Consider the following 16,124-nt stretch of genomic DNA (forward strand, 5'->3'; position numbering starts at 1 on the left):
GCTACAGTCCATGGCGTCGCAAAGAGTCAGACATGACTGAGCGACTTCTCTCTGACACTTTGATTCATGTTCTAAATGCTCTAGATTTAGCTTTCTTTGTTTTATCTGGCATGTCTGGGAAGTCGTGTTTTCTACATATTCTTCCTTGTTCAGTTGAGTGATTTTCGACCTCAGAATAGAACTCCAATTTTATACAATTTAGATTTTTTTCATTGAACTTTCCTTCAGAAAACTAGATGAGCAAGAACTGTGTATTTTTGTCTAAGTCATAAGAGAATTGAAAATTGGTGAGGACTAAAATCCAGTGGCACCCATTGGATATCTCTTTCTCCAATTGTATTATAACAGAAAGCAAATTAATGTAGAACATTAGAAAAATAAGTTTTTGAGCAGTTTATTTTTAAATGTTTCTCTAATTCTGTCATAGCATTTCTAAGATGAGTAGTAGACACCCCTTTCATCTCGACAGTGTTCCATTAATCACACATTTGGAGTATGGTCCCTCAAACAATTATAATTATATCCTTGCAACTTATTTATATTTTCTAAATCCTGTGAGGTTGCTCTGGAGAGCAAATGGTATTAAGGGATATTGATATACATAGAAAAGTTTTAAAGTGATGCATAGTTGGTATTATTACTATTGTTATTTTCATTTTTACTAATAAAAGTACTATTAATAAAGTAATGTCTTACTCATATCACCCTATTAATCAGTAAGAAAAGACTTTATCAGATGAATTTGTTTTGTTCTAAGTCATCTAGATTATGAATTTAAATTATTTTTTGAAAGATAGTATAAATACTAGGAAGTGCACGTATCATTAGTATATAGCTATATGAATGTTTGCACTCTGATCACACACATGAAAAAATCCAGATCAAGAACAGAATGTTGCTAGTACCCCCAATGTCCTCCTAACTACTTTCCCCTTCATTTCTACCAAAGGCAGTCAGTACCTTGACTTACAACAGTAGAGATTTAGTTTTGTTTTTGTTTTTTTTTTAATATAAATGAAATCATAAATATCTTCTCTTTTGTCTGGCTTTTTTTTTTCCTCAATGTTATCATTATGATATTTATCCATATTTTTGCATGTGGACACATTGGAGAAGGATATGGCAACCCACTCCAGTGTTCTTGCCTGGAGAATTCCAGGGACAGGGGAGCCTGGTGGGCTTCCATCTATGGGGTCACATAGAGTCGGACACGACTGAAGTGACTTAGCAGCAGCAGCAGCAGCAGCATAGACCATATTTTCTCTTTGCTGTTTAATATAATATTCTATAATTATGCCCCAATTTATTTATCCATTCTACTATGGATTGGCATTTAAGTACTGTTCAGTTTGAGGTTGTTATGCAGAGTGCTGTAAACATTCTAGTGTGTCATTCTGATTATCTTGTGTTCATTTTGTTGGATGTATAATTATAAGGGGAGATTCCTGGGTCATAAGATAGGCAAATTTAGCTTTTAAAGATACTACAAATTTCAAAAAGCTGTTCTCACCAGCAATACATAAGAGTTCTAGTTTCTCCACATCCTAACACTTGGTACATTTTGTCTTTTCCACTTGTTTTATTTTTATTTTTTTATTCATTGTAGTGTACTGTATTGATATTTTATTATGGTTTAGTTTGCATTTCTCTGAATTCTAATAAAGTTGAACATCTTTTCCTATAGTTGTGAATCTAATTTCTTTTTGATGTTTATTATTTTAGAACATAGTAGAAATGTGTAAGATATTTGAATCTTATCTTTTAAAATGGATGTAGACCCTTTCTTTAATTGTTCAACAGGAAAGCATGAATAATTCTTTACTGTGCTACTTGGTATTTGCATTTGACATAGCACAAAACTTAATGATAAAGACAGTATGGTAACAAGGACGAATTATAGTCCTCTTGAAGAAGATTGAATGACTTACATATTCTCATATGGTAATCAAATTCCTTCTTGAAAAAGAACATAACAAAAATATTTCCCTGCTTAGATTCATGTCTCATTTATGACTTTTTGATGTAAAGATATATTCTACAGGGTGAATTCTTCTAAAACTACGTGGATGCATTTAATGAAAATTTAAATTATCTTAATTTAGCATTAAACAACATAATAGGAGTGATATATTTTCATTTTTGAGTAATAGAAATATGATGGTGTGAAATGTCATTGACCTTCATATAACTTCACAGATTTCCATCTAGTAAACTACAAACTCTAATATTTAGTACTTTTCCTTTGGCTCTGCCACATTGTCTGGATTTATTTTGCATAAATCATATTTGGAATGATGTGAAGTCTGTTGGATAAAATGCTATCGCCTCTTAACTAGCAACGAGCCTCTTCAAGGACCCAGTCTTGTTACTTAGTATTTAAGGGTAGTAGGCTGAATTCAAGTCCCTTTCTGTGACTGGAATTTTCTGAATTTGACAGTCATTTAAACTCCATGTGCATCACTTTCCTAATGATATAAACTAAAAACTCGGGCTAGAAGACGATCTCTAAAACTCCCTTTGGTTCAGAGACCTCTTCTGAGTATTCAGTGGGGATGAAAAGTCTGCAAATATCCCCTTCAGATAAGTGAATCTCACCGTATCTGATGTATGTATATGGATATTAGCCAGAATTCTCTTGGCTCCCTATTCCTTGAATTCTCTTGTCTCCATATTCCTATTACTCATCAAATGATCAGAGCAGTGAGGAGAAAGTAATGGATTGAAAGAAATTGGGAATGTTATTTTTGTTGATTATGGTAACCATTTTCTAAAGACCAATACCTTTATAGTATGTGATGTTCCCATGGGGTAGCATAAGGCCAAATCGTGCTTATTGCAGTTGGTTGATTTTAAACTCATCAGCACTCTCATTAATTAGCGTTGGATAACAATGACTATTTTTCCATAACTTTTACAAAACCTGGAGTTTTTCTATCTTGTCAATTTTTGTCAATTTCATGGCTGCAAAATGAATTCTGAATTTGAGTTTTGTCTTTCCCTGAAGACTCAAAGAATTGAACATCTTTTTATTTATTCTTAAAGTATATACTGGTTTTTCTATGAAATTGTTGTTGTTGTTCAGTTGTATCCAAACATATTTTGCCAATTTTCCCATTTTCTTTTTTCCAAACTGATTTATCAGAATGCTTTGCAAATCTTGTATTGTAGTCCTTTGCAGACTAATATGGTATGAAAGTATTTTATGCCAGCTTAATTTAGATTCTTACTCTCTTTGTGGTATTATTGATAAACAGATGTTCTTAATTTTAATGCAGTTGAATATATCAATATTTTATTCATTTTTTATGCCTGTTTAATAAATCCTTCCATACCTTCATACCATAATTTCTTGTCTTAACAAAAAGTTTACAGATTTACCTCACTAATTTATGTTCTTAGTCCATGGAGAATTGATTTTTGTAAGCAAAATAATGTAAATGTTCAATTTCACTTTACTCGTATAGTTAACCTGTTGTCCCAATACCACTTATTGACTAATCTGTACTTGTCTCACTTTTTTCCAGTGCCTGATGACATAAATCATTTTCGTATATGTATAAGATTATTTTTAGTTTGATTATTATCTTTATTCTCTCCTTTGTCTATCCTAATGAATTATCTTTATTATCATGATTTTCTAATAGTTGTTCATATCTACACAGGAAACTTCCTTAATCTTCGTCCTCTGATCTATCTTGGCTATTTTGGGCTCTTTGTTTTGCCATAGAACTTACAGAAGCAGCTTTTCACATTCATTAAAAAAAATCATTGATATTTTTGTTGGAATTTTACCTAACCTTCAATCTGTTTATATGTTTAAAACATTGGTTTTCCCCAGTTCATAGAACCCTGCAATCTTTCTGCAGTATTTTAAGCCTAATAGATTTTGAAGATACTTTTGGTCTTTCAATTGTACAATTATATTTCCTCATGTGATTGTTTTTTCACTTGTACTCTTGATAATGCTCTTAAGTTTTTCTTAAGTCCTACATTAGCTAGGACTTGAAGCACAGTATGCTGATAGCGGGCATCTTGTTCTATAACTGATCTTAAAGAGAGTTTTCTAGATTTCATAATGAAGTATGACATATGCTGTTTGTTTTAGATTATTTATCATATTTTTTACATTAGTTAGGTTAGGAGGAAGACATCTACCATTTCTAGTGCCCACCAACTTTCCCAGAATGTCTGTACAGCATAATCTCATTATATCCTGAGAAACTGGTATCACTAACCATGTTTAGAAATTGAAATTTTAAAAGATGCATAATTGCCCCCCAGTACAGTTAACATGTGGCCCGCTAGGATCTAAATTCATACTTTAGCCTATGTTTTTTTATTCCCTTCATTATATCATAAATATTTAGTTGTGCTGGCTCCCAATATCAAGCCATTTACCATATTGAACTGACCTGAGAAGCAAACACCTAAACCGTAGACTTTCAGAGAAAGGGATTAGGTCAGTGTTGGTCACTCCACTATTGCTGAAGACTAGCGCCGGACTTACATTTGGGGATTTCAGCTAATAATTTGAGTATATGAAGGGAAGGGGCCCTTTAGTATGGATCGGGCTGTCATTGCTATGACTGACTGGATTGTAGTGGATTTGGCCTGACCACTAGTCTTCACTAATAGTTTACTGATAACTCTTCCTCAAGGGCTCACTCTCTTGTGAAAGTTCTTAGGTGCTCGCTATCCTACTCAGTGCCTTGCCTTGTCTGCCTGTATTGGTTACTCTGCTTTCTGTATCCAGAGAGTCACGTCATTGGACCCTGATGAGCTGAGACCTTAATTTGAGCTCCAATGCAAAGATATGACTTATATGTCTACTGAATGAAAGTAGTCCTGAGTTAAAATCCTATTGCCAGGATAAAGATAAAAGTGAGACCCCTGTTGGTATATGAGCCCTCCATTGGGCACAGTAGAGATGCTGTATTACCAGTGAAACAGATTCTCTAGTACCACTTGTAATTCTATGTTTATAGTTTATTGGAAGCTGAGTCCAGACCATACGGTCTCATTTTTCTTGGTACAATGCCATCATTGCGTAGAGAGTTGAGGGAGATTTTGGCTTCTACTTTTCCTTTGATTAAACTCACTTAATTAGTGGGAAAAGACTGATCTTTCCAAATAGCCACCATTTCTGTTTGATTTGACGTTTTGTGGGATCCATGATGTTACCCCTAAATAAATGTGGAGAAGACTGAGAAATATAGAAAATGTTGAGACTTCATTTACATGCTATTCCCCTGAGAATGTGCTGTAATTCTTACCAGTCTCATAAAAGCCAGTCTTGCCATCTGCTTGGTGAGATCAGAGAATGAACAAATAATCCAGCTTCTGCCATTAGGCCTTCTATCACTGTCCCCTCCACCCAGGGAGAAAACAAATGCATTTGTTCTATAAGAAATCTATTCACTCCCAGACAAAATTCTGTTATTTTTCTTCTTTACTTTCCCCTCACCAGATAATTTGTTGTGGTTTCTCAATGGTGGAAATATTTGGCTCTTCACTGAGAAGATCTTTGAATATAAATACCTCACTGAAAATTAAAATAACCTCAGTTGGGTGGAGAGAATGTTGCAAACACTTTGGAATCCATTGTTGCCAGCAGAGTAGAACCATCCAATATGTATTTATGGTACCTGACTCGTGCCCTGGAGATATCACAGAGCTACTTGCTCTGATCAGAGCTCTTGCAGTGATACTTAAAAATTAATTGAATTTTCAAGAATGTCAGATTTAGCTATTGCAGTTGATGGCCCAGTAGCTGACATTTCTTAAAAATATGCTGCCACCTACAGTATTGTTAGGGAATGGCAACCCACTCCAGTATTGCCTGAATTCCATGGACAGAGAAGCCCGACAGTCCACAGGTTCACAAAGAGTCGAACACGATTGAGCGACTAACCCTTTCACTTTTTCACAGTGCTGTTTAACTCTGACAAGGTTCTTGTCATGAATGTTAACTAGACAAAGAGTTAATCTTGGGACTGATTAGTGGTCATTTCTGTTAAGATTTGGTAATTTGCATAGTGTATTTTCTTTACTTATGCAATGTGTATCTGTTTTCCTCCAGGGAAAGAAGAATATATTGCCACTTTCAAGGGATCAGAATACTTCTGCTACGACTTGTCTCAAAACCCCATTCAAAGCAGCAGCGATGAAATAACTCTGTCCTTTAAAACCCTTCAGAGGAATGGACTGATGCTTCACACCGGGAAATCAGCCGATTATGTCAATCTCGCCCTGAAAAATGGAGCTGTCTCTCTGGTCATTAATTTGGGATCAGGGGCCTTTGAAGCACTAGTGGAGCCCGTGAATGGAAAGTTTAATGATAATGCCTGGCATGATGTGAAAGTCACCAGGAATCTGCGTCAGGTAACAGCGCAGTGGATAAGAGAGTAACTGGCTTTGTTTCTCGCTCCAGCTGTGTTTGTGTGGTACTTGAAAACCCTAACAACATGAGCTAGGGCTCCTCAGAGTTGCTTACAAATTAGTTTTTTTCTTCTGAGATAAATCTTCCTGCCATACTTGAGCAGGGGCATATCTAGAAAGTTCCAGGGGCCCAAAGGCTGTTTTGACTCATCAACATGTGACAGTTTCCCAGAGGGCTGCAAGGTCATCCCTGAGACCTGCCCTTCCTGTGACGTGTGTGATTCTGTTGTGTTTTTGGTTTTTTGTTTATTTGATTTTAAATTATAGTTTTCATGGTGATCATTTGGAAGCATGTACATTGGGATCATTAAATCACAGTTCCTTTTTTGTAGTTAAAAAAAAAGAAAAATCAAACAACAATGTGTTTATGATTCAGGATTGTGTCGATCCCTACTTCCTCCCCAGCCCAGTTGCTGAAATGAGGACAGAAAAAGCCCCTGAAGGGGGAAAATGACTTTGGGGATTTCCACATCTCCTAAAGAATCTATTTATGAAGATATTTTTATTTTTTAGCACAGACACTTATGTTAAGCCCCAGATGTCTCTGCAGAGACCAGTTCATCTTCTAAATGCCCATTTCTATTTGATTATATTTTCAAAAAATTCTTCCAAGTTTCTACATATTAGAAAAATACCATTTTTTCAGTCTATCTATGGGTCCCCATATACTGTATGCTTTTAACTGAGACATATTATTACAGTATATATATATATATTCAGATGAAAGTGAATAGATTGTCCTTATATATTGAACATGATAAGTTTTGGTTAATATTTAAAATTTTATGATATTACAATGTACCATTTTGTAAAGTGTTGACAGTGACTAATTTTTCTGCAGTACATGCTGATCTCAAACTAATATCCTTAACATATTTGTTGTTTCTCTGAACAGTTGCAGAATGACCGGATTGTCTCTGGTTTTCCTTTACTAAAACAGCCCCCTCTTTCTGAGCTGTTAACTGACTAACCTTTTCTTTCCCGCTTCTGAAAGGCTTAAACTGACCAAGCTAGAGAAGCAACCAGGAATTTTAGGAGTGCAGGGTTAGTCTAGCTGAGGCAGAGAAGTAAAAGTAAAGGATTCCTGAGACCCTCCAAGACCTTTCAGAGGCCTTAGTGTCACGGGAGGGGCCCTGCATGTATCCCACCTGACCTGGGGGATAGTTTCCCACCATCAGTGTAGCTGTAGACCACAGACTTCTTATACATGTGTCTCTTTGGTTTTCCCTTTTTATTTTTCTCTCAGATTCTCACCAAGAGGCCGAAGGCTCATTTGAGAGAAGCACAGAAGGAAGGGTGGGGCTTGAGGAGCCCACTTTCTAGATTTGCCTTTGCTCAGGTTACAAACCAAACTGCGAATTGGTAGCTCCAAGGAAACTGCAGTTATACAGCCGGGGTGCATGTGTGGCAGGACAGATTAAAAACAAATCCATTCTACTCATTCTGTGTGTCAGGATCTTTGCTTTGTTTCATTGCAGTAAACTGTGATCCTAAAGTCCATCAATATGACCGAAGGAAGTTTTGGAGTTGAGGAGGAGTCCTTGTATGCTGTAAAATTGAGTAGCAGGGCAATGCCAACCAATTCCTATGAATTTGCAGGGGCTGGGGTGGGCCAGGGTGGGGGAGGGACCACTTCTGGGCAGAAGGTGGCAGTGGTCAGCTGATGAGCTTTAGGCCTTTGAGTCCCTTTTAGACTTTTTAAATGTCTGTCAGATGTACTCAGGGAGACAAAGGAACATTGCCATATGTCTGTTTCCGTCTCATAGCAAGTTATGAACAATACTGGCAGGAAAAATATTACCTCTGTGGGAGGCCTATTTGTTAGTCTGCTTTTTTCTTGTAAAATTTTTTTGCCCTTTTTCTATGTTACTAACATGCTTAATAACTAACATGTCATTCATGGAATGTTTCATTCTACTAACCGTTACCTGAATCAAAAAATGTACTAACATGGTAGAGACCATCATATTTTTTAAGTAACGATCGTTATTTTGTTCACAGTTTTTAATTTCCTTTCTCCCCCCTTCTCCACAAAGCACTCAGGCATTGGACACGCTATGGTAAACAAACTACATTGTTCGGTAGATATCATTCTAATTGTTTCTTATTTTGGGTTTGCCGTGTGTTTTCTTTCTTTCTTTTAACTGTAGACATCATTAACAAAAGAGGAACTGCGGTTGGTACTCTTCTGCTTACTTTGACCTCCTTCTTTTCATCTGTTGTTGACCTTCTTATTTTTTACCTGTTCCTGTCAACTTCTGTTTTCCAACTCACCTGTAGGGGCATCGTTAACGTTTCGAACGTTTTGCATCCAGCTGTGGTTTAACACGGGATAAGACACAATGGTGGCTGGCCCGAGTGACCGCAAAAGCTCAGCCAGCCTCAAACCATTCATGACGCATGGCATGCACCTTTGATTTGGGAATGCTGGAGATGCCACACCCATTCATCTTTCCTCATCATTGAGCAGTTGTGTGTTTTCCTTTGGTTCTCCCTGTTGCCTTTCTGAACTGTCCTGTCCCTCCTGCATGTGCACCTCAATGTGTGCCGCTTCCACTGGTTGTTTTGCGCCCCCCTCCCCTTTGGCATGGACGCAGGCACTTGCATGCTGGACAACTGCTGCTCAATAGTGCAAACAGTGACATTGCTGGAAAGAGCTTGCGCCTTTTCTGTTAACAAGGTGCACGTGTGATTAGTTAATAACAGACGACTAAACTTTACTAATATGTACACCAGCAAAACTAACCTAGGAAGCATTTTACTAACACCATTTTTGTGTCTGCTAAATAACTTTTGAGTTGCCATAGGGATGATGCTGACACTAGTTCAATAACCACTTAACTCTCTAACTAGTTTAGACCTGTTAGGGCTAGTTGAATAGAATCCAAGAATAAACCTCAAACAGACATGAAAATGGGTTCCGCCATAGGTCTAAAAATAAAAACCAAAAAAAAAAAAAAGCAAAAAGCAAAATGAAAAAATAAAGCAAAACACAACACAGGCATATCCCAGGATTACAGTATCTAGGTCTGAGTATAGCGTGTCCTTTCCCTGTGCTTTGTTATCTAGGTGACAATATCAGTGGATGGGATTCTTACCACAACGGGCTACACGCAAGAAGATTATACCATGCTGGGGTCTGATGACTTTTTCTATGTTGGAGGCAGTCCCAGCACAGCAGACCTTCCAGGGTCACCAGTCAGTAACAACTTTATGGGTTGTCTCAAAGAGGTAAATATCACTGTCACCAGAATCATTTCTAATTCATGATCTCATCATTTCAGATCCGGACTCAAAGCACCTTTGCTGAAGACCTGATGTGTGTGGTGTCAAAGGGCACGACTTTAAATTCAGTATTCCACTGTGGTTTTTATAGGTTTGGAGGGATGAGGGAAGCTCATAGAACATTATCAAGGAATTAAGTTCCTCATCCTTTTAGTCTATAAGTAATTCACAGTTAATATTTACATGGGCAGTCATATTCACTATAAAAGGAAGTCAGACATAAAGAAATATTGGATTTAGAGTTAAGCCAAACACCTTGCTCATCTCTACAAATGCCTTAGTTGTTATATATTCAGTGGTGACTTATTTGAGCATTACAGGAAAAAAGAAGAAAAAAATAATTGGCTAAAAGAGACCAAGTTCAACAAGCACAAAATGAATCTGAATGATAAACTTTGTTCCTATATTTTAACTATGTTCAGAAGGAAGTAAATATGTTTCATTTGTGAGCTGATGAGTTAACTTGATGTTCACCTGAGTGAAGTTCTCAGGCTAAAAGATATCAAGAATTTCATCCCTCATTCTCAGCTGTCATTGTTGATTGTAACTTTTGATAGGCTTAGAATTTGTTGGGGTGTGAGAAGTAAAAAATCAGGAATGTCCTTGGGTTTTGACTTGTATGAATATTTTTCCATAAAATCTGCCTGTTTTCATTCAGGTACGACCCAATTTCTTTTGGCTGCTAGAACTAGAAGTTCCCTTTGCATTATATGGCTGTAGTTTAATGGTACAGACCTATAAAATATAAAATTTAAGAACTTTGAATTTATTATTGATTAGCCATAGATGTTGCTGGTAAGCAGTGATGTGGTTTGGTTTATTTTAAAGAAAATATTCTAATCAAACTCAATTCAGGTAAGCATCAGTGAAAGACTATCAGTGCTTAAATTATCCTGACCTGTTTTCCGTTTATATAAATATACTGGATATTGCATTGCCTAGTATGTGAATGTGTATAGAAGAGTCCTAAGAAGTGTTTGTGTTTTGTGGTGGTAGGGATCGATTTTCTCTCAAAAAAGACCTTTTAATTTTTACAAATATGTAACATGACCTAAGACTGCACCAAGCTCTGTGAGCATAATAAAATCTTAATAGTTATTATCACTGTGATAATAATAGGCATTTTCTGAGCTCTTATTTTGTACCTGATGCACTCCCAAGAGCTTTATAGGGATCTCCACAACATAAATAGTAATTATCTGCATTTTGGGGGCAAGGAAACTAAGGTTTGGCACAGGTAAGTTTCTTGAGCAAAGGTCTCACGCCTAACAAATTTTAAAGCCTAAATCATGGCAGTCTGATTTCAGAATTTTGTGTACTCTTAGCCACCATAATATACAGTGCCCTAACAGAAATATTTGTCAGAAGATTGTATAAACCCTCAAGTTTGTTACAAAAAAAGAAACAACTTTCAGAAATGTAATATAGACTGTGAGGAATGAGGTATTCAATTGTGTAGTACCATTATACCCGTTTGAATATAAATGAGAGCGAATGAATGGGGATCTAGTAGACAAGGAAGACCCAGAGAAGGTCAGAATGTGAGCATCTTGAGGGATAATTATGATTGATGCTGGGGATGGAGAATACACTGCAAGCTGGGGAGAAGCATGGTGAAAACATACTTAGATTTCACAATATGATGCCTGAATCTCTCTTTTGGAGATAGAAGTTGGAGTTGGGGCAGAATCATAACCCTAACCATCTACATCATTCCGTCATTTTTACTGTGATCTCTGCTATCTACCATCAGCCTCTTTGGTAAGTTAGTCTTGCTAATGACTGTGAAAAGGAAAGGAAATCCAAGGATCTTCAGTGGAAACTGAAATCTAGCTAAAGAGCCCTTCTGGGTATCCTGTTAAAACATGAGAGTTTCTGCAGTGATCACCCAAAACTTCAACTGTGTCTCATCATCTTCTGACATTTCGGTTTGGGCCAGGCAACTTCCTGTGTGTATGAGTCTTCAATGGATTGCCTTAATCTAAAATTACAGTTTCAGATTGAACTGTATCTCACGTTAATATCTTTGTGTTAATGAGTAGTTGATATACTTTACAACTCATCTCGTTTCTTAATTATAGTCAATTTGCAATTTTATATTAGTTTCAAGTACAACGTAGTGATTCAGTGTTTTTTTGCAGATTATACTCCATTAATGTTATTTTAGTCACTAAAAAACTGCGACCCCCTGGACTGTAGCCCACCAGGCTTCTCTGTCCATGGGATTTCCCAGGCAAGAATACTGGAGTGGGTTGCCATTTTTTTTTTTTTTTTTCTCCAGGAGATCTTCCCAACTCAGGGATTGAACCTGAGCCTCCTGCATGTCTTCTAAGGTGGATTCCTTACCACTGGGCAACCTGGGAAGCCCCATACTCCATTATCGGTTATTACAAAATAATGGCTGTAATTCCCCGTGCTATATCCTTGTTGCTTATGAATTTTGCACTTATCTTTTTAATTAGTATTTAACCACAAAAACTGAGTCAAGTGGTTTTCTGTGCGACTTCATCTACTGAGTCCAAACAATGAGGATCCGCTTGTGTTACTGTTTCTGTAAGTCTAGGATAGATATCTGGAGAAGGAAATGGCAATCCGCTCCAGTATTCCTGCCTGGAGAATTCTGTGGACAGAGGAGCCTGGTGGGCTGCTGTCCATAGGGTCGCATAGAGTTGGACATGACTGAAGCGACTTAGCATGCGTTCATTAGAGAAGGAAATGGCAACCCACTCCAGTATTCTTGCCTGGAGAATCCCAGGGACGGTGGAGCCCAGTGGGCTGCTGTCTATGGGGTCGCACAGAGTCGGGCATGACTGAAGTGACTCAGAAGCAGCAGGATAGATATCAGCCTTACTGATAGGGTATTTCCTACATCTCTTCCTCCACAGACCAGGATATGTGTTTGGAACAAGTCCTGCCAGTGTTTTATTAATGTGTAATCTCTTACACTTTATTTCCTTCTGACACACTAGTATGAAAGGATATGGGCATGATCAGCTCATAGCACACTTTGCTTGGTCAGATTTTGGATGGTTCCTAGTCTCCATCCAAGTCTAAGTATCTGTTTAGAATGCTCTGTTTTTCCTACTACTGAGATGAAATTGTGACAGAGTATCATAAGCTTTGAGCTACATCACCTTATCTCAGATAGGTGAGTTTTGTAGAGTTGCTGATAAGAGAGAAACATACCCACATTCATTCTCATCCCATCTCTTTTAAGCCCATATGAGCCTTCCTTAACTCTGTTGTGGGCTTTCTGCCCTATAGAACGTTATGTAAAACCTTAATTATGATTTTATTTATGGCTCATAACATTTTTATTTTCAGTCTAGTATGTGATCCCCCTTAGGATAACCAGTCCTGGAGGAGATACTAATAATATCATGTCTGAAATCATAGAAGAAATTTTGGAGTGTTGAAACAGGAAGAATCCTGGAAGTCACGTTCCAAGTCCAGCTTCCTTATCTTGAAAATAAGGAAACAGACCTAGAGGTTATTTGTTCCACCTCAAAATAATGAAGGGGTAAATGGCAACCCACTCCCGTGTTCTTGCCTGGAGAATCCCAGGGACGGGGGAGCCTGGTGGGCTTCCTTCTATGGGGTCACACAGAGTCGGACATGACTGAAGTGACTTAGCAGCAGCAGCAGCAACAGGATTAGAACACAGAATATTGTCAGATAAAACATAATACTTGTATCACTGGTTCTGTTTCATTATGAACAGTGGCACTCAAGATCTCAAGATACAAAACTAGAGATGGCCTACCACTCTCACTAATTCACATCTCTACTCTTGGAAAATTAAAGTAAAAAAAAAAATTACTTTGCAACAACCCATAATCTAGTGTTTATTAGAAGTAGCTAGAAGTTAGGGCTTTACCTATATGGCATTTGATAATGCTTTTTTGAAATGAGACTCGGTTTGCATGGAGAGCAGCCAACTTCATTAAGAAATTTATTTTTTAGTGATTAATAAATTTTAAAATAAATTATTTCAACATAATTTGGCAAAATCTAACCTGAACTTCATATATTGTTTTGTTCAAACCAAGAAGGAGTTTTGAATGGCCAAGAATTTATGATAAGAGGATCAAAGTAGTTTTTCTAAAAAAATTTGTATTTTCATCATAAATCGAAAAGACTTTGGAGAAATGTTTGAGGTCACTGAAAATGACTTTCAAGAACATAAATTTGAGAAGTTAGAATAAGAATTATAAATAATAAATTACCCATATACCAGCCCACATCTATGAAATTCCTGGAGGGTGATAGGTCTGTGAAAATACACTTAAAAAAAAAATCTGATTTTTATCGAAGCAATACTAATCATGCTTAGGCTGAAGCATTGTTTGTATTCTTTGCATTCTTTATGCTATTGTCTAAAACCTTAAATATATGTTGCTTAAAAAGATCATTTGAAATTAAATTTAGTTTTTCCAGCAGCCAGTTTTTGAGTGATTGTTCCAACAGTGGGGAGATTCAGAAGACGCTGTGGAAAGTTGAATCGTGGTATCTAGGTGAGATGGAGTCTATCTGAGGATACCTGTAGTCCTGCCCATTTACCTTAGACTCCTAGGAAAGCTCTGTGTGTGTGTGTGTGTGTGTGTGTGTGTGTGTGTGTGTGTATAAAAGCATCACCATTGATTCCTAAGGTGCTCATTAGAGGTTTTTGTTCATTTGTGTTTTAATATTCCAAGATGGTGGAAAACTTACTAACATGTGCTTCTACTGCAGTGTTTTGACCATGAGGGCTTCTGCAATAAATAACTTACAAGGAAGGCTCATGCTGCTCCTTATTAACCTTGCCTCAGAATCTTCTTCTGATATTATGCATTTCTTAGTCCCTTTGTGCCTTCATAATGCTTTGAAACACCTATTTCCCTCCTGCAGAGTGAAAATTACTCAACATAGTTTGTTAGTAGGGAAATGAAGTCAACAAGGAAGGAAAGGATTGTGTTCAATAAAATGACTTGGAATGCTTTATTTGAAGTTTGTTTTTAGCTATGTGTCCTTGCTGAAGGTCTTAAAATACATTCTGTGAGTGGAGACATTGCCTGAGTATGAAAATTTAGAATGCTACCACTAAAAGTTGCTTGGGATAAGCCTAAGAAAGGATGTTAGAAAAATAAATAAATAATTTAAATGCTAGGGGGATCAAATTCCTACTGAAAATTTCATCAGCCTAATTAGATCAGTGCAGCCTTTAATTACACTGAGAAATTTTTCAAAGTAAAAATTTAGAAGAGGCTGTGAGGTGGATGAGGTTCAGAAAATATCCTCTTTTGCACGCCTTTTCATCCGCTGTGAAAAAAATATACCTGCATGTGATCAGCATGGTCCCGTCTGCCATTTGCAGTGGCATTGCTATGGTTCATATAATATACCGGTATCATTACTGGGAAAAAGGTGCAGTAGTTCCTTCATGCAAATACCTCTTAATTCCTATCCTTCTGGGAGGGCAACAGAACTTTAGAAGATTGTGAAGGCTTCTCAGTTTATCTTCTATTATAGAACCAGCTCATCAAGTGTGGGTTCTGTGGTACCCTGTTCTTATTTCCTCATGACTCAGAGAATAGAGTGCGTATCATTTACATGTAAGAACAAAAATCCATGGCATACTTATTTTCATTTTAAGTAATCTTTCCAATTTTGAAATAGAAGTCTAACCTGTTGGAGAAATTTGACATCAAGGAAAACTTTGGAGGGTAAAGAGATCTTCGTTGGTCATCATGCAACTTGGGAAAAGGGGGGACTTCTTATGTGAGAGGACTTCCTCATAGGAGATCCAAAGTCATGATTAAACACAGTTCTCCCAGGTTTTAATTTCCTCCAGACTCTTCATTCTTGGGGTCCCTGATCCCTGAGATAGTTTCTGCCTTTCCTCTCCCATTACGCTATCACAGTCTATATATCACTGTATTTTTACAGTGTAGTTATGTTAACCTTTCTGCATGACTCATTCATTCTTTTCAAAAGAGAACTGCCTTTGCATTTCCATCTAACTTCTTCCTAGCCATTTTCCATACACATCCATGTATTTTTACTCACCGTGTAATTATATAACTAAGGATACTAAATTCTACCTTAATTATGTTTTTTAGAATGTCCTCAATGTAACTATTTTGGGAGATATTTTACTAATGCCATCCAAATAAGAGATTGTATGAGAATGCAAAGGAATTCCTGTAACAGAAGTCACCTTTGTCTTGGAGCTGTATTCCTAGAGGCAGGATTGTGGTTTAGAGACTTGTAAGAGAGCTTAGTTTAGCCTTAGCTGCAGAGGAGGCACATTGACTTACAGCATTGGGCAAAAGTTCTGGTCTAGAAAGAAAATAAATTTTCTCTATCTGATTTAAAATACAGAAGATGGCAGTTTGCTTTTTAAACTTTAACGAGAAAGCAAG

General features: G+C 37.0%; 1 protein-coding gene across 1 annotated transcript in view; it reads left to right on the forward strand.

Annotated features, from left to right (window-relative positions):
- Positions 1-6,120: 6,120 nt before the first annotated feature.
- The window catches only part of LOC148776201 (neurexin-1-beta), a 795,940-nt gene continuing 785,936 nt past the window's right edge, over positions 6,121-16,124 (forward strand). The window contains exons 1-2 of the mRNA XM_088841488.1: positions 6,121-6,381; positions 9,508-9,669. Coding sequence (XP_088697614.1) covers positions 6,208-6,381; positions 9,508-9,669 — 336 coding nt within the window. The 5' untranslated portion in view covers positions 6,121-6,207. The remainder of the gene's footprint in view (positions 6,382-9,507; positions 9,670-16,124) is intronic.

Source organism: Moschus berezovskii, chromosome 11 (assembly GCF_049115385.1).
Source record: "Moschus berezovskii isolate FMDL1 chromosome 11, NW_MosBer_1.0, whole genome shotgun sequence".
Classification (NCBI taxonomy): Eukaryota; Metazoa; Chordata; class Mammalia; order Artiodactyla; family Moschidae; genus Moschus; species Moschus berezovskii.